The sequence below is a fragment of the Barbus barbus genome (assembly GCF_936440315.1).
Source record: "Barbus barbus genome assembly, chromosome: 3".
NCBI classification, from domain to species: domain Eukaryota; kingdom Metazoa; phylum Chordata; class Actinopteri; order Cypriniformes; family Cyprinidae; genus Barbus; species Barbus barbus.
In genome coordinates this window covers 45,049,856-45,072,434 of record NC_136731.1, presented here as the reverse complement: position 1 = coordinate 45,072,434, position 22,579 = coordinate 45,049,856, and the positions used below count along the sequence as shown (strand labels likewise).

At 44.0% G+C, this 22,579-nt stretch overlaps 1 protein-coding gene across 2 annotated transcripts; it reads left to right on the top strand.

Annotated features, from left to right (window-relative positions):
- The first annotated feature begins 5,845 nt into the window (after window positions 1-5,845).
- On the top strand, window positions 5,846-22,028 carry LOC306852837 (uncharacterized protein). 2 transcript variants are annotated; one of them, XM_079389943.1, is made up of 4 exons: window positions 5,846-5,882; window positions 8,839-9,335; window positions 19,544-19,686; window positions 19,948-22,022. In XM_079389943.1, exon 4 carries the CDS (start codon window positions 20,004-20,006, stop codon window positions 21,171-21,173), a length of 1,170 nt encoding a protein of 389 aa, XP_079246069.1. In that variant the 5' UTR covers window positions 5,846-5,882; window positions 8,839-9,335; window positions 19,544-19,686; window positions 19,948-20,003; the 3' UTR covers window positions 21,174-22,022. The 2 variants fall into 2 exon arrangements, with proteins under 2 accessions (XP_079246069.1, XP_079246068.1); XM_079389942.1 differs by lacking the exon at window positions 19,544-19,686 and having other exon boundaries at window positions 19,948-22,028.
- Window positions 22,029-22,579: the final 551 nt, after the last annotated feature.

Sequence of the window (22,579 nt, the reverse complement as noted above, 5' to 3'; positions counted from 1 at the left end):
CCAGGAGAATAAAACAGGAGGAACAAGGAGGTTGCTGTTTATTCATTCATCTTTAATGACTATTTGTGGTACATCCACAGATCCTTTATATAAAAATAAGACCTTAACTATCATTAAAATGCTAGTTAATCATTTTTGTGATAGTTAAGACCTAATTCATGTTTCAAAGTTCTTATGGAAATGTGACTAAACTGACACCGAGGAGATTTAATTATTGCTTTAATTAGACTTTTTTAGATTTTTATTTTTAGGAATCATAAAACTGTGTTGATCTCAGAGCATGTGAGACTGAATTTGTTTTTACGCTAGTACAATCCACATTTTAAGTAAAGTCACTTCAGTACTGTGGCTATTTTAAATCATGTGGATGTCTCAGTAGAGCATTATTTGCTTCATTACATTCCACTGTAAGTCAGTAACAGTTTTGCAGCAGGCTTTGCAAAAAAAGGAGCACAGGTATATTTGTAGCAACAGCCAAAAATACATTGTATGGGTCAAAATTACAAATTTTTATACTATGGGGCCGTTGAATGCTTGAATCTGATTGGCTGATGAACGTTCTAAGGCTTGCAATTATTTTCAGGGAAACACACGGCAAACGTAGTTCCAGGCAGCTCTTCACCGCATTACATGTCCATATCACTTCACCAAATGATTTCTGTTATTTCAAAGGTCTTACAACAGCAAAATAACCAAAACCCACAATGACACTTGGCCAAACAAATAAATATAGTAAGTAATATAATAATAACGACAGATCATTTCCACGTTTTTGCCACAAAGTTACATTTTATTATGTTCTGAAATCATATATGCTATCTCTCCCGCTCTCTCACATACATACAGTAACATACGCACTAATGTTGTAAGTGCTACTCTGATGATTTTCAGGGTTCCCACTCTTCTTGAAAGTACTTGAATTTCAGACATATGGATTCAAGGCCTGGAAAGTACTTGAAAACAAACATAGGTCCTTGAAAGTGCTTGAATTAAATTTGAAATAAATTTTGTTTATGGTGCTATTTCAAAAATGGTCCTATCTGTGCTGTCAAAGACAGAACGAAACTGCACTATTGATTGGGGTGGAGATGGGGTAGTGCGAAAAACCTTAGCGTGTGTTGATGCGCAGCCTAGAGCTCTGCGCGGGATGGTTTTCTTAAGCCCAGTTTCTGACCATTACCAATCACTCCCACAACGTGTGTGTCCCCATGAAGGCTGGAAGTGAAAAACTCCTTATATTCAGGTGTGCAGAATTATTAACGGCAGGCTTTCTTTTACAGATGAAATGAGCCAAAAAAGAGATGTTATTAAATCCCCATGAGAAATATTCAAAACTAATGTAATCCAGAAATTGCAAAGTTAAGGCATGACCACTGGACAGCGAAATGCTCATTGGGACAGAAAAAAAAACAGGTGGAGAAGAAAAGACACGTTAACTGCAAAATAATTAAGAATTAAAGTGAAGAAATAGGTGTGAAACCATCAGGAAACATTTAGTCTCCAGCGCCATCATTTTCCAGAACTGCTACCTTCTAAAGAATTTCCAAAATTACAAGGTGTCAGGTTCTCAGAGACTTTGCTTGGGTAAAAAATCCTAAAAGATTACCCTCACTTAATAAGAATAACATGGCGAAGTGTTGTGAAATACATGAAGACTGATTTTTATAGGCTTTATGGACAGATAAGTTGAGAGTGACTCCTGAAGGACCAGCAGCACATCCTCTTGTAGCACTGTTTGAAGAATGTATCTTCCTGAATCTGGCAGTAATTTTTAGGAGCTCATTTTAGTCAATCTCTGCAAGACAGACTTTTCAGGATAGGAGATGGACTAAAAATGAACCCCCAAAGCTTACTGCGACATGGAGCGGAACCTTACTATGTGAAATATCTAAAGTTCATGGCAAACAATCTTTAAAATACGTCCAAGAGTTTCACACACCGGTCTGTTATTGTGGCGGCATTTCCACACCCCAAAACGTGACGCTAAACGAAACGAACTGTGATTGGTTGTTTGACATGTCGGTCAAACGGCATCATGGGTGGGCCTTGACCAATGAAAGCTGGCATCGGTCTGGCTATGCGAGACTATGCTACATGTAATGTGTAACTGCAACACTCATTTCAAATGTAGTTGAGTAAAGAGTACAGATACTCATTCAAAAATGTAGTGAAGTAGAGAGTAAAAGTTGCTAATATCTTTGATACTCAGTAAAACTACAAAGTATCCGAACAAAATACTCAAGTACAGTAATTAGTTACATTTACTCCAATACTTTACATCTCTGAAGTCTTGTCTGTACCCAAAATTCTATTAACAGCTTTTTTATCAACCAAGAAGTTGACTTAGCAAATCCAGAGAAGAGCAGAAGCAGGAGACGAAGTGATGATGATAAATAGTTTCAATGCTTAGACTTTGTCTGACCAGCACACATCCAACAAGTAGTGTTTTACCAAACACAACACCCCATAAACCTTGAGTTTCCATAAACATTCCCTCTTATCTCTTATTCATATAGACAAAACAGTTAAACTATTTTGAGACCTGTAGTAGGCATGAAATTTGAAATGAGCTCATTTTGTGCATCAAATTAAAAAAATTCTCAGTTTAAACATTTATGTTATCTATGTTCTATTGTGAATAAAATATTGGCTTATGTGATTTGAAATTCTTTTACTTTAAATTTTATTCAAATTTAAAAGAAGTCCCAACATTTCTGGAATTTGGGTTGTATATGGAGACACATATATTATCAGAAATTAGAGCTGCACGATTAATCATTAAAATATTGTAATCTCGATCCAAACCCCACTTTCTCTTATTCCTAAATGACAATGATTGTTGTTGTCGCATACTAACACCGGGTCTACACCAGACACAACAGTTGTCATGGCGCAACAGCTAAAGTAGGTCTACACTACAGGTACATCTAAAAAAAAATTAATATCATGAAAAAGTTAATTTTTTCTTGTAACTTATTTCAAAAAGTGAAACTTTCATATATTTTAAACTTTCATATATAAGTAAAACAATTCAAAAGTTTTTTTTTTTTTTTTTTGATGATTAGAGCTTAGAATACTGTCAAACAAAGCTGATTCAAACACTTGTGAGAGCTTCAGAAGGAGTGGACTGAAGCTGGAGTCAGTGCATCAAGAGTCTCCACGCTCAGACGTCTTCAGGAAAAGGGCTACCAAGCCACTTCTGAACCAGAGACAACATCAGAAGCGTCTTACCTGGGCTGTGGAGAAAAAGAACTGGACTGTTACTCAGTGCTCCAAAGTATAGATTTCAGTAGTCCCTTTTATCAGATGAAAGTAAATTTGGCATTTCATTTGGAAATCACGGTCCCAGAGTCTGGAGGACGAGTGGAGAGGCACAGAATCTGTATGTGATTTACTGTCATGATTTTTATAATTTAACATTTTAACTGAGGCCTGTGGAACCTGTGGTGAAGTTCTTGGGTCGTTGGCCATTTATCTGAGCATTACACAGTCTGATCTTGGGGAGAATTTGCTGGAATGTCCACTCCTGTTAGGACTGGTGTCTGTTTTGAAGAAGTCATAATTGTTGATTGCAGTGATTGCCCAATAAGAACCTCAATTCTTCCTGTGAAAAAGACAAGAGACAACTTTCAACCCACAGAGTGGCGTTTTGTGCAGGATCTACAGGCAGTAAATGCAGCTGTCAGACAAAGGGCTCCATCAGTTCCAAATCCATACACGATTTTGTCACAAATACCACAAGATGCAACATTCTTCTCAGTGGTAGATTTGGCTAATGCATTTTGTAGTGTGCCAGTGGATAAAGACAGTCAATTCTGGTTTGCATTTGAATTTGATGGTAAAGGATATACATTCAAGAGAATGGGCCAGGGGTACTGTGACAGCCCCACTCTTTATAACGAAGCACTTAGTCTGGAACCTTTGACCCTGACAGCTGGAACTGCTTTGTTACAGTACGTGATGAAGCCACGTGTGTCGCGGACACTGTGACTCTCCTGAAGCATCTGTCTCGGGAGGGCCACAAGGTCAGCTTGTCTAAACTGCAGTTTGTGAAACAACAAGTTACATTTTTGGGTCATATCATAATAACAAATAGCAAATCCCTGTCTGACAAAAGAATTCAAGGCATTAAATATGTACCAAAACCAATCACAAAGAAGCAAATGCTGGCATTTTTGGAAATGTGTTCATATTGTCGAACATTTATTCCAAATTATGCAATTCTTGAGCAGCCTCTGAGAGCCCTAACAATAGGGAAGGGGTTGAAGTCGACTGACAAAATTGATTGGAAACAATTTGGGCCTACCGGTACCGACTGAGTCTTTTGTTCAGATGGTGGATGAGAAAAATGGGTTTATGACTTCTGTTTTACTGCAAAATCATGGAGACCGATTGAGACCTGTGGCCTATTTTTCCAGCAAACTAGATCCAGTCGCAGCAGGCCTGCCACACTGTCTGAGGGCGGTGGCTGCTGCTGAACAGACCATGATGGCGTCTAGAGAATTTGTAGGTTACTCTGACCTGATTTTAAACGTGCCACCCGTTGTGTCCATGATCCTGCACGAACGGAAAACATTGCATTTATCAACGGCTCATTGGTTACGATACCACACTATCTTGCATGATATGCCGAATATCACTGTTAGACGATGCACAACATTGAATGCTGCTACTCTCCTTCCTACGCAGGAGGATGGGGAAGAGCACCATTGTTGTCTAACTGTGCTAGAACAAGTGTGTACACCGCGTCCAGATCTTTCTGATGTACCACTTGAAAACTGGTTCACAACTTTTGCTGAAAACTTTTGTAAGAGATGTCTGCTCTGTAATACCCATAATGGCATGGGTAAACCTGAGCCCATTTGACATTCTCTTTGGTCACCCACCTTTTATGGGATTAGATGGAGGTAAACAACAGCTGCCATCAACAGAATTGTGTGAGCATGATATGTTGAGTTGCTGCAAAGAAAAGTCTTCTCTGTTGTCTAATGTCTGGGTGCAGGTGAAAGCTGCCCAGGGGAACGTTGCTGAAACTCCCTTGCATGACATCAAACCAGGAGATTTCGTGGTGGTATGACATCTGAGGAGAAAGAGTTGGAAGGCGAAAAGGTGGCTGGGACCGTTCTAGGTGCTTCTGACTATCCACATGGCTGTGAAGGTAGCTGAGAGGGCAACATGGAGTCACGACAGCCACTGCCGAAAAGTTCCATCAGCATCTCAGGAGGAGGAACGGAGAGAGAAAGAGATCTGAGGCGCATGTCAACAAATGCCAGGATCCTGTATAAACACCTTCATGATTGCAAATGGATCTGTGGTGAAAGTAAAGCTTAGTAAAAATGAGGAATTACGATAGAGACTTAAAATGATTTGATGATTAAGGTATGGTATTTATTTGTCTCTATTTTTGTATACCACTATTGAGTATTGAACTCAAAAAGGTCTTATTGTATTATGTTGGAAATAATAGTTTTACAAAACAGCATGCAAGGTTCGTATTTGGTATATGAGAAGTGACTGAGGATCTGGCCCATGTCAGAGTGGCAGTGTTTACTCATTTAGCCCGGCTTCCAGTGAATATGTACTTGTTTTGTAATCAATTAATTTGCCTTCACAGACAAAATTAACCAGGAGTCTGTAAAATGATGGGTACATCATGTTGTTTTCACATTCCAGACTGCAGTGAGAACGTTACCAATATCATCACTTACATGAGAATGGCCGTAAAAGAGCCTGAATGAACAACGTATGGTTTGAATGAGGGGCGGGGTTAGTGACTATACTGAGTGCGGCCGCCTGGGGGCGCTCGAGACGCTCTGCTTCACTCTGCAGCTCGTGAGGATCACTCGGTGTGCGCATGCGCGAGAGACAGAGTTTACGGTGAGGTGAGTCCACGTTTTCTTCTCTTTCTTCTCTATTATTTGCTTTTTGGTGTAATGCATGGGTTATTCTGCGTAATTAAGTTTGAGGGCAGCAGGAATGTGAGGTTAATATCATCTTCTCGTATGAATATCGCTGGAGTGATTTACTGAACGTGTTTAGAGCAGAAAGAGACTTTCCCTGAGTCCCAATCTGCATACTATCCACCCTATCTGTCCTAAATAGTACTGAAAACTACTGCTAGTACATAGTATTTAGGATGGATAGTATGCACATTGGGACTCAGACTTTTACTCCAGAAATGCTCTTCGTTCAAATGTTAAAAACGATCATATTGTGTCTAATAGTCCTCTGTTCATAAAACATGAGTTGAATACGGAGTTGTTCAGGACAAATAGTTTCACAAATGAGGAAAATAAATCCACTTTACTTAAACATGTAAGTTAGCTCTCAGTCAGACACTTACTGAAGTGAAATACAACATTTTGCTGAATTATTATTTTATTCTTGCTATAGAGAGGTAATTGATGTAAAGTATTCAAGTGTTGTGGTTGTGTACTTTGTAAATATGAAACACATGTATTAAGTCAATCTGGACACTATGTACTTCAAAAGGAAAATATTTTGTTGAATTATATATATATTAAAGTCTCACCTGTAGTAAGTCATTCTTGTCACTAGGAACCTACTACAAACCTGTGTGTTTTAAAATTATTTTAAATTCATTCTGTGAAAAACTTATGAACAGAATGACGGTCTAAATTTTTCTTATTTTGCCTATATATATCATATTTTTTTTTATATTTAGTACTGCCCTTCAGAAGCTACAGAAGATATTTACATGTTAGTCAAAATAAATAAAATTTACCCTGATCTTCAAATTCAAAAAGTGTTCACCCCCGGCTCTTAATGCATGGTTTTTCCTTCTCAAGCATCAGAGAGTGTTTGATCCTTCTGTAATAGTTATATATGAGTCCCTCAACTGTCCTCAGTGTGAAAAGATGAATGTCAAAATCATACAGGCATTGTTAGAAAGGGTTCAAATACACAAAAATGCTGTAAAACCAAAGAATTTGTGGGATTTTTCTGAAGAACAGCAGACAGTTTGTGAACAACTATCACTAAACAAAAAAAAAAACACCTTATTCAGCTAATAACACAGTATTAAGAATCAAGGGGGGTGTAAACTTTTGAACGGGGTTATTTTTATAAATTCATCTTAATTTCTCTTGTGGACTATATGTAAACATCTTTTATGTGAAATAGCTTATTCAGGTCAGTACTAAATAAAATAACATGCATTTTGTATGATCTCTCTGATTTTGGTAAAATAATTGACATTTTGCATAGGCTCCTGGCATTTGAACAGCGCCCAGAGTCACAGCTGGGATCCGCGGTGTATGTGCTCTCATAGAAAACAATGTGTGTGAATTTTAAAGACGTGGTGCGGAGCAGCACTGTGCTTCTCGTCCGGTATGAGACCACATTAAGGCTGGAATTAGGGATGGGGACCGAGAACCGGTACATAATTGGGTCAATACCGGACTACCGGTAAGCTTCAGGACAAAGCTCACGAGACACTGCACATATTCGCAATCACAAAAATAAATTTTTTGCGTGTGCTTTATTTTAAAGCCTTGCTGGTTAAACATTTAATTGGCATGCTTTTCTGACATGCGCTTACACCTGAAGCGTGCGTACGCTAAAAGGCCGGTTAAACAGCACATGATTACTTTATCTTAGCTATCATCTGATCGTTCTAATACTGTCAAAAACACACAAGGTTTACATATAAACACAGTTAGTTATGTCTAAAGTGAAAGTAAACGGAGAGAAACAGATGCTCAGGGACAGAATGCTGTCGATTTTCATTAAAGGGATAGTTAACCATAAAATTTAAACTCTGTCATTATTTACTCGCTGTCATGTTGTACCAAACCTGTATTAGGGATGTGATGGTATGAACATTTATTATCACGATTATAGTGACCAAAGTTATCACGGTTATCAGTATTATCACGGTATTGTTAAAATGTGCTGGAGATGTTCAAAAAGTACCGATACATAAATCACTTCAGTTTTATATTTAAAAATCAACAAACAGCAAATAAATTGATTCTGATTCTAAAATGACTTTTTGTTTACATAATCACTAAAACAATAACATTACCAATGATGTTCGGATTTTAAATGACAACTTGATTGACAACAGTTTCAATCACTGAACCGGCTTTATTGACGAGATGTGCATGATAATTGAATTAAATTAATTGCACAGCCCTAGAATGTGGGTAACCAAACAGTTGCTGGTCCCCACTGACTTAAAAAAATGGAAGTCACCAGCAACTGTTTGGTTATCCACATTCATCAGTTCAACATATCTTTTTTTTGTGTTCAGCATAAGAATAAAATTAATACATTCTTCAAAATATTTTTTTATGTTTAACAGAATAAAGAAACTCATTCAGGTTTAAAACAACTTGAGATTGAGTAAAAGATGACAATTTTCATGTATGGGTGAACTATTCCTTTAAATGTTAATAAAATAATACACAAAGAGAAAAATAACTCCCTGCTCCTGACTGAAGAACTTTAATACAGTTGCTGAAATTCAGCATTAATAAAATTACTTGAAATTTTCAACAACTTTTCACATCATATCATTTTGCACCAAATAGGATCGATAACAGTATTGATAAGTAGTATCAGTATGGATAAAATGTAAACGATACCCATCCCTAGCTGGAATAGCCTCTTGTTTCAGAGGTGGAACTGTCAGCGATGACTTTTAGAAGAAGACACTGTAAGCTAGGCTGGTAGTTTGCTTTTCCACCGACAATGGTTCAAGAGTCATGGTTCACTACAGTAGTATAATATAGTAATGTAATGATTTACAAAGAGACAACACCTAATGCCTCATGGATATATTGTTTATTTTGGCAAATCTGCTTTTCCACACAGAAATTCATGTTCAGTGAAGCTCCTCCCACAACAATCACATCATCATTCTTCCATTATAATCATATGCCTGAGTGTTTCTGAGGCCTGCACGAATGAGATGAGCAGACCCTCAAAATGGGCAACAGCTGCAAGGCCATATAAGGAGCCCTTTCTAAATATATGTAAGGAAAACACAGACTAAAAAGGTAAAGCCACATGTACGAAATGTATTGAGCACGCCTGGAGGAAGGGCTATTTAAAGAGGACGCAGATTACGTTCGGGAGAACTTTCCTGCACGAGGCTTCTCAGCTTTATTTTCTTGTTTTAATAAAGTCTATTTCCTGGCATCGAAACCCCAAGACTTTGAGAGTGATTCTTCATAGAAAAGGCAGAAGCGACCACAAGACGAGCATCAAATCATCAGGAAAGACTGAGTTTATTAAAGAGGACAGAGAGAAGATGAGAGATCCAAAACCCTGCAGAATCAAACACACTGAAGATACTCAACAACTAACAGGTTGGTGTTTATTCTTCTTTATTTTTTTTTTATAATGCTGATGACATTTTTATGAAGCTCCAGGCAGTTCTATATTATGGCTTATTGTAACAGGAAAAATCTCTAGAGCTGTTTCATAATTTTGCTTAAGCATGAAATAATAAGGAACACTTCCTACCCAGATAGCATGTGGATGTGGGCCACTTAAGGCAATAATACGGCACTGCTGGCCTTCTTATGGCCCGTACAAAATAGTGGTCGACTGATATGGGTTTTTTGACAGCCAATGCCGATATCTTGGAAAGCAATGTGGCCGATATAAAGCCGATATAATTGTATCTATTTTAGTTAATATTTAATCAATTTGAAATTATGTAAAAATTGATTAAAAAAAGTGTAAAATAAACATACTTATACTTTAGAAGACAAAGTAATTTTCACAAATAAATAAAATATTTATTAAAATATAATTAAAAAAAGGAAGTAAACACTGTAACCAACAGGGCACTCAGTATTCTGGGACATTTGTGTGCATTGGGAATCGTATTTTTTTAAATAAAGCCGAGGTAACGCTCATTTTACTTACAGCACATTGGTCATGACATGAATATGACAGTGGGCAAAAGCGTAAAGTGCAGCATAATTTGAAATCACAAGTTTAAAGTTTGTCGATCGCGTGTCTCCAGTAAAGCTGAACTCTCCTCCTGTCCGCTCACTGTGTCACTACTCAAGGAGTTGACCCCTCATTGTGCGCAAATTTTTTTCCTACCACATGACAAGTTGCTTGACAATTGCTGCTTTTTGCAGTGCAGATTTTGTTTGTGATTAAAATAAAAGTACATTTTCATCAGTTATTTTACCTATGGATCGATGCGTTTCTCACATACTCTGATTGTGAATAACTGCTGCTGTCATGGCGGATCTATTTAAGAACCAGCCCCTATCAAAATATGGATACGGGTGCGAGCCATATATTATTGCTGGCAGGCCGCCTGTTGCCAACCACTGTCCTAAACAGTACCTGGGCCAGTTTTGGCAAAGATGTTTACATTTAATCATTTAGCAGATGCTTTTATCAAAAGCGACTTACACATGAGGACAATAGAAACAATCAAAACCAACAAAAGAGCAACAACATGCAAGTGCAATGACAAGTCTTGGTTAGCCTAACGCAGTACACGTAGCAAGGTTTTTTTTGTTTTTTTGTTTTTTTTAAAGGGGTCATATGATGCTTTATAAAAGATCATTATTATGTGTATATGGTGTAACAGAATATGTTTACATGCTTTAATGTTCAAAAAACATATAATTTTTCAAATACTGTACATTATTGTAGGACCTCTATGCCCCGCCTCTCTCAAACACTTTGTTTTCTACAAAGTCCCTCCTTCTGACAAGTGCAGTCTACTCTGATTGACCAATTGACCCAGTGCATTGTGATTAGGGTTGCAAAGGGGGGGATTTTAGCCAGCTTGAATGGTTTTGGGACGTGACCTAAAGATAACAATGAGTTAATAATATTGAGAAGCGGTTTTTCTGCAACGGGTAACAACTCTTTCAGTAGTTTAGTGGGTACAGGATCTAATAAACACGTTGTTGGTTTAGATGCACTGATAAGTTTATTTAGCTCTTCCTGTCCTATAGTTGTAAAGCACTGCAGTTTTTCTTTGGGTGCGATGAATGAAGCTGAAATACTAGATGCAGTAGAATCTACATTTGATATTGTATTTCTGATGTTATCTATTTTATCAGTAAAGAAATTCATAAAGTCATTACTATTAAACTGAGGGAATATTTAGATCGGGCGGTGTCTGTTTATTTGTTAATCTAGCCACTGTGCTAAATAAGAACCTTGGATTGTTTTGGTTATTATCTATGAGTTTGTGGATATGCTCTGCCCTGGCAGTTTTTAGAGCCTGTCTATAGCTGGACATACTGTTTTTCCACGCAATTCTTAAAACTTCCAAGTTAGTTTTTCTCCATTTGCGCTCAAGATTACGAGTTTCTTTCTTGAGAGAATGGGTATAACTGTTGTACCATGGTGCAGTATGTTTTTCTCTAAGCTTTTTTCAATTTGAGGGGGGCAACAGCTTCTAATGTATTAGAGAAGATAGTGCCCATGTTACTAGTCATTTCATGTAGTTCATGTGTATTTATGGGTACACAGAGCAGTTGAGATAAATCAGGCAGGTTATTTGTGAATCCCGCACCATAACAGTCACATCGGGGAGGGGGGGGGGGCGCCCTGGGGAGGCCGGTGCAGGGCAGGGACACAAGGGAAGCCTCCAGGGCGGATCCAGGGACTCAGGAGACCATGGTGGATCAGGAGACTCGGAGCCATGGCGGGACTGGAGGCTCGGGGAGCCATGGCGGAACTGGAGGCTTGGGAAGCCCTGGCGGGTCTGGAGGCTCGGGAAGCCATGGCGGGACCGGGAGCTTGGACCGGGAGCTTTTTTTCGAAGGGCTTGCATCCCCCTGGCCTCTATGGTTATCCCAGACAGGGATATATAGCCCCCCCCAAAAAAAAAATTTGGGGAAGCTCCTCTCTAAAGGAGCAGGCTCCAGTGGGCGCTCAGGAAGCGTGGTCACTTGAGGACACTCAGGAGGATCGGGTACTAGATGGCGCTCTGGAGGAGCAGGCACTAAAGGGTGTTCGGACAGCACAGACTCTCGGGGGCGCTCGGACAGCGTGGACTCTCGGGGGCACTCTGGGAGCGCGGATTCTCGAGGGCACTCGGACAGTGCGGAGCTGGACGGGACCAGCGGATACTCTCGGGGGAGCTCTGGAAGCGCGGACTCTCGGGGGCGCTCTGGCAGCGCGGAGCTGGACGGGACCAGCGGGGACTTAGGAAGGCACTTGCGAGGAGCAGGGACTGGAGGGCACTTGCCTTTCTCTGGCGGGCTTGCCATATTCTCAGATGGCGGGCTTGCCATATTCCACAGAGGACCACCAACACCAGGTCACTCTCCAAAAAGGCACAACAGCGCCTTCACTTTCTCCGCCGGCTGAAAAGAGCAAGTCTCCCTTCACCCATCCTCACCACATTCTACAGAGGCACTATTGAGAGTGTGCTGACCAGCTGCATCACTGTCTGGTACGGGAACTGCAGTGCTGCTGACCGCAAGACCCTCCAGCGGACAGTGAACACAGCTGCAAAGATCATCGGTGCCCCTCTCCCCTCCATCCTGGACATTTTCCTTACACTATGCTCCAGCAAAACCAACAGCATCGTGAAGGACTCCACCCATCCCTCCCACAGTCTCTTCCAGCTCCTACCATCAGGAAGACGGTACCGGAGCATCAGAGCCCGCTCTGCCAGACTGCTCAACAGCTTTTTCCCCCAGGCTGTGAGAGCCCTGAACTCAATCCACCCCGCCCCCCTCTGAAACCCCATGCAAACCCCTACCTGCTGAAACCCAGGGAGCAGTTGTCTTGCTCAAGGGCACCTCAGTCGTGGTATTGAGGGTAGAGAGAGCGCTGGACATTCACTCCCCTCACCTACAATCCCTGCCGGCCCGAGACTCGAACCCGCAACCTTTGGATTATTAGTCCGACTCTCTAACCATTAGGCCACGACTTCCCCTAAACTTTCTCAGTTGGTCATACGACCACATAATTTGGTCGCAATTTTTTATTTATTTATTTGATACAACATTTGATTAATCAATGCAGGCTGATGAACTTTTATCATAGTTATATGGTAACGAAAGTGTTCAACATTCAACCCGTTCTTTTTCATCAGTATTATTTGTTTTAAATTTTGTGAACAGGAATTCCTTTTTTGCTTTCACTTTTAAAATTGCAATCTTAGTGTCACGCTTTACATGCTTTACCTTTCACTTTTTTAAGACTAAAACAAAAGATGGATTCATTGTTATTCTTAATTAAAAAGCATAACAACGGTAAAACAGTACGTTACAATGACAAACTAGCTTACATAGCATTTATTTACAAAAACGAATAAGACGAGGCATAGGACACATCACATGCTGTATTACAAACACTGAGGAATCAAATAATAATAATATTAAAAAATTAAGGAAAGCCTCCATAGCTTAATGTGAGGTAAACAGCAAAGATAACAAGCTTTTCAAAACGAAAACAAAAAGAAAAGTGAAACTAAACTGACTGTTGCTAAGAGGACTTGCATGTTTTTTTTTTTTCTACAAGAATGCCAAAATGTTCACCTCTGGTTTAAGAAGCGGATTTGAAAACCAAATCCTCCTGCACTTTCGCGCTCGTGCTGACGCAACGATTATAAAGCAGGCTCTACACCTGTAGCGCTCGCACTGAAAGCGCCTCTTTTCACGTGATCAGTGAAATCTGACTCTCTGCAGCACACGCTCTATGAAGCAGACACTTTCCACGTCACAAATTGTGATGTCAACACGATGCAGATTTTAAACCTGGAAGATGAAAATAGCGCAAAAAAGCTTAAAATTAACCAGTTTTCTCCAACAGTTAAAATTATTGGATACTAACATTGTCTTCTATGATGTGCAACACAAACACCTATGCTAAAATCTCAGAAAAAGTAGTCTGGGGTTTCATGACCCTTTAACACAGCATAGCCAGGACACTTACAGACTTACTGTGTAAGTAGAGTCGGAGTGAGAAGCATTTAGGTTCAAACTTGTGAAAGACTTATTTTAAAGTATTGAAATGTGTCTTTGAATATTTATCTGTGACCATTTGAATTCCTGCTTGTGCAAAACCTGGGTCAGGATGTTTTTACAGTGTACACAGCATTCTAAACTTATTTAAGGAGGGCATTTTTAATTTGTTCTTAAAAATGTGTAGAGTATTGTTGATGTATAACTCACTTTAGCCTTGGTGTGGCCAAAATAATTAATATTTATGGTTTATTTGGTTCATTATTAGCTAAAATGGGGCTATGGAGTGACCTGCTTGTGGACCACTGCCAAAATGCCACCATGACATGCAGCATGTGGGCCACATGAGGAATATTGGGAAGACCAGGGTTAGAATAAAAATCAACTGTGGCCCACATTAGGGCTAGTTTTGGTTTATTTGGTTGGCTTACGTGTGGCAATGCTATGGTTGACTTGAGGCCCAAATCTGGCAAACAGGTCCTGACTGCCCAAATGCCATTGTTCCACATGGTATATGGGCTGGAGCAAAGTGTTGGATCTGGATCCAGAATTAAAAGAAATGTGGCCCAGATTTGGACCAGTTCTGCTTTTATGGTTTATTCATGGCTGATATTTGGCCTTCCTTTGGCTTACTTGTGACCCAAATTTGGAAAACAGGAGCGGACCACCCAAGTGCCATCATTCCACACTGCATGTGGGCCAGATGAAAGTGTCAGGTTTGTGCCTGACCTGGGCCTCAGGAATTTTACTATGAACAGGGTACTTATTTTTTCAACTAAATATATGTTAGATCGAGTCTCCACGCCAGATAGTCTCCATGCCAGATAAATGAATTAACAAAACATACTGTGACAAGTGTCCCGGGCACCTATCAGCGTCGCCCTGGCAACGAAGGAGTTGCACCTGCTCACAATCACAGCGGGCTGAGTGATCACAGCTGCGGCTCGTTTGGAGAGGGCTAGAAAAGGGCCGAGCTGGCACACACTGGGGAGCGATGTCTCCAAGAGAAGGCCAACTAACCCTGTCTCTCTGATTTCCACAAACACCAGCTGATCGCACAGCCCGCCACCCACGTACAGGACCCAGAGCACCCTGCACGCAGCCGGCCGGCCGAGAGAATCACCTGGAGATTGTGGACGAGCACGGAGCACGTTGGCACCTTCACCTATTTGCTGTTATTCACAAGTCTGGCACAATAAACACACCCTCCGGGGTCTTTATTGCACTGCAACCTGTCGTGTGATTCTTCAGCCCGCTACACTGGTGGAGAATGCTGGCAGATTGCTGAAGAATAACCGACACCACACACCTGTTCTAATCACAGTTTTTTTTTTGATTTTTTTTTTTTTTTTTTTTCTCTGTCAGGCGGTGACTCCTCCCCAGACATGGACGAGCTCCTCAAGCACCTGACGGAGGTGAGCATACGGCAGCAGCAGATTGTGGAGCACATGGCAGCGCGACAAGGGGAAACCGAAAGGGAAGTCGCCGCCCTTCACTTTGCTGCTGCCCAACGGGTTCCGCTGCCCGATCCCCGCGTCCAGGCCACTCAGCTCCTGCCGAAGATGACGGCCCACGACGACGCGGAGAACTATCTGCGGATGTTTGAGGCCGTCGCCGCACGAGAGGACTGGCCGCGAGAGGAGTGGGCGCAGATTCTGGCGCCGCTGCTGACTGGCGAGCCTCAGCAGGCTTATTTTTCCATGCCCATCGGCCTGGTGGGTTCATACGAGAACCTACGAAGAGAAATCCTGGGCCGGGTCGGAGTGTCACCCATTTCGGCTGCGCAGCGATTCAGGACCTGGGAGTACAACAGTCGACTGCCGGCCCGCGCCCAAGCGGCCGATCTCTCCCGCCTCGCCCACCACTGGCTACTCGCCGGGGAACCCAGCGCGGCCCAAGTAGCCGAGCGCGTCGTCGTGGACCGGTTGCTCCACGCTCTTCCACGCCCTCTTCGGCAGGCAGCCGGGATGCGGAACCCACAGACCGTCGGGGAGCTCGTGGAGGCCATCGAGCTCGCGGAGGCAACACAACAGCGCGAAGCTGGGGAGCGAGCACCGCCTTTTCCCCGGAGGGTGTTCCAGGAGCGGCGCACGCCGGAGGGCACCCCTCGCGCAGTCAGTAGGCCGGCGGTTCCCGACCCGCAAGACGAGCCGATGCCCACGGAGCCACCTCGCTCGCCGAACCGCGCTTGGCTGGCAGGCTGTGTAGTGCATCAGGCACCACAGACCGAGGTGACGGTGAATGGACGACCATGCCAAGCTCTTCTAGACTCAGGCAGCGCCGTGAGTCTGGTACGGGCCTCCCTGTTTCCCCCACGGGCGGGGGCCAAAGCCCGCCTGCCCATTACCTGTGTGCACGGCGACACCCGGAGTGTACCAACCCGGCAGGTCACCGTCACCACGAGCCCGGGCACCTGGCCCGTGGAGGTGGGCGTGGTTAAAGATCTGCCGGTACCCGTCCTCCTCGGAAGAGACTGGCCAGGATTTGAGCGCCTGCTTGCCGAAGTCACACAGCCAGCCAAGCCGGCCGGGAACCGCCAAAAGAGGAAGACATCGAACCGACGTCCCCGACAGCGCCCCGTCCTCCTGGCCTCGGACAGCGCTCGTGATGGTGAGTCCCCCTCCCAAAATTCTAACCTTTTTTATGATGTCTTTCAACAGGTTGGGGGGGGGGCGACTTTGCAAAAGAGCAAATGGGGGACGATCGGCTGAAGCACGGCTGGAAACAAGTGAGGGTAGTCGAGGGACAAGACGTTCAGCCGCCCCCGCATCCAGTCCCTCACTTCGTCGTCCAGAATGGCCTACTGTACTGCGTCGCCCAGCGGAGAGGGGAAACAGTGAAACTCCTGGTGGTACCCCACTCAAAAACCGGAGAAGTGATGGAGCTGGCCCACGCGCATCCGATGGCCGGCCACCTGGGTCCACAGAACACCGCCCAACGCATCAGGGATTGCTTTCATTGGCCCGGTCTCGACGCGGAAGTGAAGCGGTTCTGTCAGGCGTGCCCGGAATGCCAGCGGACGTAGCCCAGGACTCCTCCCCCCTCTCCGCTGATTCCACTACCCATCATTGAGGTGCCCTTCGAGCGGATAGGGATGGATTTAGTAGGGCCGCTGCCGAAGTCCACCCGGGGCCATGAGCACATACTCGTCATCGTGGATTATGCCACCCGATACCCCGAGGCCATCCCGTTGCGCAAAGCCACGTCAAAAGCCATTGCCCAGGAACTGTTTCTGCTGTGCAGCCGGGTCGGCATACCCCGGGAGATACTGACCGACCAGGGCACTCCCTTCATGTCCCGGACGATGGCTGACCTCTGCCGGCTCCTGAAGGTAAAACAACTGCGTACCACCGTTTACCACCCCCAAACCGATGGGCTAGTCGAGAGATTCAACCGGACGTTGAAGCAAATGCTCCGTCGCGTGGCTGCGGACGACCGACGGAATTGGGACCAGATGCTGCCGTACGTCCTCTTCGGCATCCGGGAAGTCCCCCAGGCCTCCACAGGATTTACACCTTTCGAACTTCTGTTCGGGCGACAGCCTCGCGGCCTGCTCGATGTCGCCAAAGAGGCCTGGGAGCAGCAGCCCGCTGCCCATCGGACCACGATCGAGCACGTGAGGGAGATGAGGGAAAGGATTGACCGCGTCATGCCACTCGTCCGGGAGCACCTGGCTGCTGCCCAAGAAGCGCAACGTCGACGTTACGACCGGGCGGCCTGCCCACGGGAGCTCCAACCGGGCGATCATGTGCTGGTCCTCGTCCCCACGTCGGCCTGCAAATTTCTCGCCAAATGGCAAGGGCCATATATTGTCACGGAGAAGGTGGGACCCGTGACATACCGGGTACGCCAGCCCGGTCGACGAAAAGAGAGCCAGTTGTACCACATCAACCTCCTGAAGCGCTGGGAGGGGACGAGGACACAGGTGGCGGCACTAGCAGTCACGTCTCCCGTGGTCGTCGACATCAGCTCCCACCTTACGGCCGCCCAGAAGACGGAGCTTCAACATCTGGTCGGTCAGTTCTCCGATGTGTTCTCCCCACTACCCGGGCGGACCACAGTTCTACAACATGACGTCCGCACTCCACCAGGGACCATTGTGCGTCAGCGGCCCTACCGAATCCCAGAGGCTCGGCGACACGCTGTTGAGGCGGAGATCCAAGAGATGCTAAGGCTAGGAGTTATTGAGCCCTCCCGCAGTCCCTGGTCGAGTCCCATCGTCATGGTCCCGAAGCCGGACGGCACCCTCCGGTTTTGCAACGACTTTCGCCGCCTAAACGAGGTCTCCGAGTTTGACGGATATCCAATGCCGCGCGTCGACGAGCTGCTGGAGCGGCTGGGGAGAGCCCGGTTTATATCCACACTCGACCTCACCAAAGGATACTGGCAGGTACCACTAACCAACTCCGCCCGGCCCAAGACCGCATTCTCCACCCCCAGCGGCCACTGGCAATACCGGGTTCTCCCCTTCGGGCTGCACGGGGCTCCAGCGACCTTCCAACGGATGATGAACATCTTGCTGGGGCCCCACCGGGCCTATGCAGCCGCGTATATTGACGACGTGGTCATACACTCGGAGACCTGGGAGGACCATCTAGAGCGGCTCCGGAGGGTGCTCCTCGAACTGCGGCGGGCGGGGCTCACCGCCAACCCCAAGAAATGTCACCTCGCCCTGCCGGAAGCACAGTACCTCGGGTTCCAGGTGGGCCGGGGTCTGGTCCGTCCGCAGGAGAAAAAGGTGGCAGCAGTTCTCTCGGCCCCTCGGCCCACCTCCAAGAAACAGGTACGGGCCTTTTTGGGGTTGGCTGGGTATTACAGATGTTTTATACCCAATTTCTCCTCCTTAGCGTCACCCCTGACCGACCTGACCAAGAAGGGACAGCCGGAAAGGGTGAAGTGGGGACCCGAGGAGGAGGACGCCTTTAAGAGGGTGAAGACGGCGCTCACGGCGGAACCAGTGTTACGCGCTCCTGATTTTCACTGTCCCTTCTTGTTACAGACGGACGCGTCCGACACCGGGCTGGGAGCCGTGCTGTCCCAAGTACAGGACGGTGAGGAACACCCGGTGGTCTACATCAGCCGGAAGCTGTCCACAACCGAGCAGCGGTACGCGGCGGTGGAGAAGGAGGCGTTGGCCGTCAAGTGGGCAGTCCTGGAGCTGAAGTATTACCTCCTGGGCCGAAAGTTCACCCTCATTACGGATCACGCCCCGCTGCAGTGGATGGCCCGAGCAAAGGACACCAATGCTCGGGTGACCCGGTGGTTCCTGGCGCTCCAGGACTTCCACTTTGACGTGCGACATCGGGCAGGGACCGCCAACGCGGACGGACTCTCCCGCCTGTGGGCAGCTTTTGCAGGTCGGTCAGGGTGCCTCCTCCCCCCTCTCTCGGAGTGCCAGGACGACGCTTAGGGGGGGGAAGTGTGACAAGTGTCCCGGGCACCTATCAGCGTCGCCCTGGCAACGAAGGAGTTGCACCTGCTCACAATCACAGCGGGCTGAGCGATCACAGCTGCGGCTCGTTTGGAGAGGGCTAGAAAAGGGCCGAGCTGGCACACACTGGGGAGCGATGTCTCCAAGAGAAGGCCAACTAACCCTGTCTCTCTGATTTCCACAGACACCAGCTGATCGCACAGCCCGCCACCCACGTACAGGACCCAGAGCACCCTGCACGCAGCCGGCCGACCGAGAGAATCACCTGGAGATTGTGGACGAGCACGGAGCACGTTGGCACCTTCACCTATTTGCTGTTATTCACAAGTCTGGCACTGCAACCTGTCGTGTGATTCTTCAGCCCGCTACAATACACAAATTATTAGCAAATCACTTATTAATTGCTTATGAATGTTTTTAAAAAGATTAGTTCGTCATCAACCAATCACTTAAAAATGACTTACAACTGAACATTATTATAAAGTGTTACCCAATCATCTACTTTCTGCTGTTATATCAGGGTTCATTTTTATGTCCTTTTGCTTTTCTGTTTTACTGACAAATGTCCTGTTTTTACTCTTGTTTCAGAGTTGATTGAAGATGAAAAGAAAGAAGAATTGAGACATACTGGTGTGGGAGAGTACATGTGTTTTGAGTGTGAAAAGACTTTTACTACAGCGGGCAGTTTAAAACTGCATGAGAAGATTCACACTGGAGAGAAACCTTACAAGTGTTCACACTGTGACAAGAGATTCAGTCTGTTAGGAAATCTGAAAACACATGAGAGGATCCACACTGGAGAGAAACCTTACAAGTGTTCACACTGTGACAAGAGATTCAGTCTGTTAGGAAATCTGAAAACACATGAGAGGATCCACACTGGAGAGAAACCTTACAAGTGTTCACACTGTGACAAGAGATTCAGTCTGTTAGGAAATCTGAAAACACATGAGAGGATCAACACTGGAGAGAAACCTTACAAGTGTTCACACTGTGACAAGAGATTCAGTCAGTTAGGAAATCTGAAAACACATGAGAGGATCCACACTGGAGAGAAACCTTATAAGTGTTCACACTGTGACAAGAGATTCAGTCTGTTAGGATATCTGAAAACACATGAGAGGATCCACACTGGAGAGAAACCTTACAAGTGTTCACACTGTAACAAGAGATTCAATCAGTCAGCACATCTGAAAACACATGAGATGATCCACACTGGAGAGAAACCGTACACATGTGATCAGTGCGGGAGCAGTTTCACACGAAAAGGAGAACTTACAGACCATATGAGAGTTCATTCTGGAGAGAAACCGTTCACTTGTGATCAGTGCGGGAAGAGTTTCTCATACTCATCAACCCTTAAGATACACATGAACATCCACACTAGAGAGAAACTGTACGCATGTGATCACTGTGACAAAACATTTTTGATAGCTTCATACCTGAAGAGTCACCTGAGAGTTCATATAAAGGAGAAACCACATACATGTCATTTGTGTGGAAAGAGTTTTTCACATCTACAAAGTTTGAAAGAACATGATAAAATACACACTGGTGTGAGAGAATACATGTGCTTTGAGTGTGAAAAGACTTTTACTTCAGTAAGCAGTTTAAAACTGCATGAGAGGATCCACACTGGAGAGAAGCCTTATAAGTGTTCACACTGTGACAAGAGATTCAATCAGTCAGGACACCTGAAAACACATGAGAGGATCCACACTGGAGAGAAACCGTATCACTGCACTGCATGTGGGAAGCGTTTCAATGATTCATCTGCTCTACACAGACATATAATAAACAATCACAGTAAGTAGATCGTCTTCAGATCCAGCTCTTCCATGTCTGATGCTGCTTCCTCATCAAATGTGACACAATAATGATTCAAGCAACAGAATATCATCTGGATAAATCTGTTCTAACCAGACATTACAGGTGACATGACAAAGAAACATTATCTAAAGTTTTCACAGATTCAACTCAGATTCAGATCAACTCAAAGATGAAGTTCCTCTCCAAAGAACAATGCCAAAAGTTTTATTCCTGTAGACTGTATATAATTTTGCTTCATCATATAAATTATATTAGTGTGCTTTCTTATGGGTTACATATTGTTCACTTGTTTCATATTATGTTCAATATGTTTAATAAGCATTTACATTTATGCATTTAGCAGACACTTTTATCCAAAGCGACACTGCATTCAAGTTACAGTTTCTACATTTTATCAGCTCTTGCTTTCCCTGGGAATCGAACCCATGATCTTGGCGTTGCTAGCACCATGCTCTACTATTTGAGCTACAGGAAAGCTTTTAATAATAAGCAGGATTGTAAGAATGGTAATACATCCCTACTTATAGATAACAGATATCATCCATACTTGTAAGTCAGTAGGAGAGAGATCCAGCTCATTAGTTTTCACTTTTACTTGCTTATGTATTTGCTGATTAAATGTTATTATTGAGCCAATGTTACCTTTTTTATTAATACATTATCTTCTTATATTTTATCAACAACTTTTATTGTCTGCTGATTGTATTTGAATCAGGAAAAAGTAATTTTATGATTTTAGTTTTAATTTCTAAAATCTATGAAGTATTATAATTGCTTCTTGGGCTTTTAAGTGTCTCAGTTAAGCTTGTATTTGTCTAATAAACTATATTTTACTCCACACATGACTGAGATTGAATGAGTTTGTCTATATTAGCAACCTTCTTCTAGCGGTGGGCAGATTGATAGTATCGATACGGATGTAATATACATGCCTGTGTCTATATATGCCGCTCCTTTCACATCTCGTAATAGAGCTGCACGATTCTGAATAAATTGAGAATAATTTTTTTTTTGCCTCAAATAGAGATCACGATTTTCCCATGATTCTGAACTAAACAAAATAATGTGACAAAATATATATTTTTTGCTGCAGTCTATTCAAATGTAATTCTGTCAGGACCACTATCGTCAAAGATGATTAACAATTAGCATACAGTTTGGATTGGCGGTATGGTTCTGTTCTGGGCATGAACTCCCTCCACATCCATGCAGCCTAGCATAGATAAGAGCTGGGAGAGCAGCAATAACCCCTCAGGGTAAACAGAACAAACATAAATATATTACAGATATCTTTAAGGTTCAATAATTTAATTTGAACATTTTAGAATTAGATTCAAAGGAGAATGTAGGATGGGTCGTTCTTGAACGATTTGTTCATTTTGAACAAATT

Coding starts and splice junctions, on each gene's coding strand:
- LOC306852837 (XM_079389942.1), top strand. CDS start 9,278: ATGAGAGATCCAAAACCCTGCAGAATCAAACACACTGAAGATACTCAA. Junction 9,336..19,947: donor AGATACTCAACAACTAACAG/GTTGGTGTTTAT, acceptor CTCTTGTTTCAG/AGTTGATTGAAGATGAAAAG.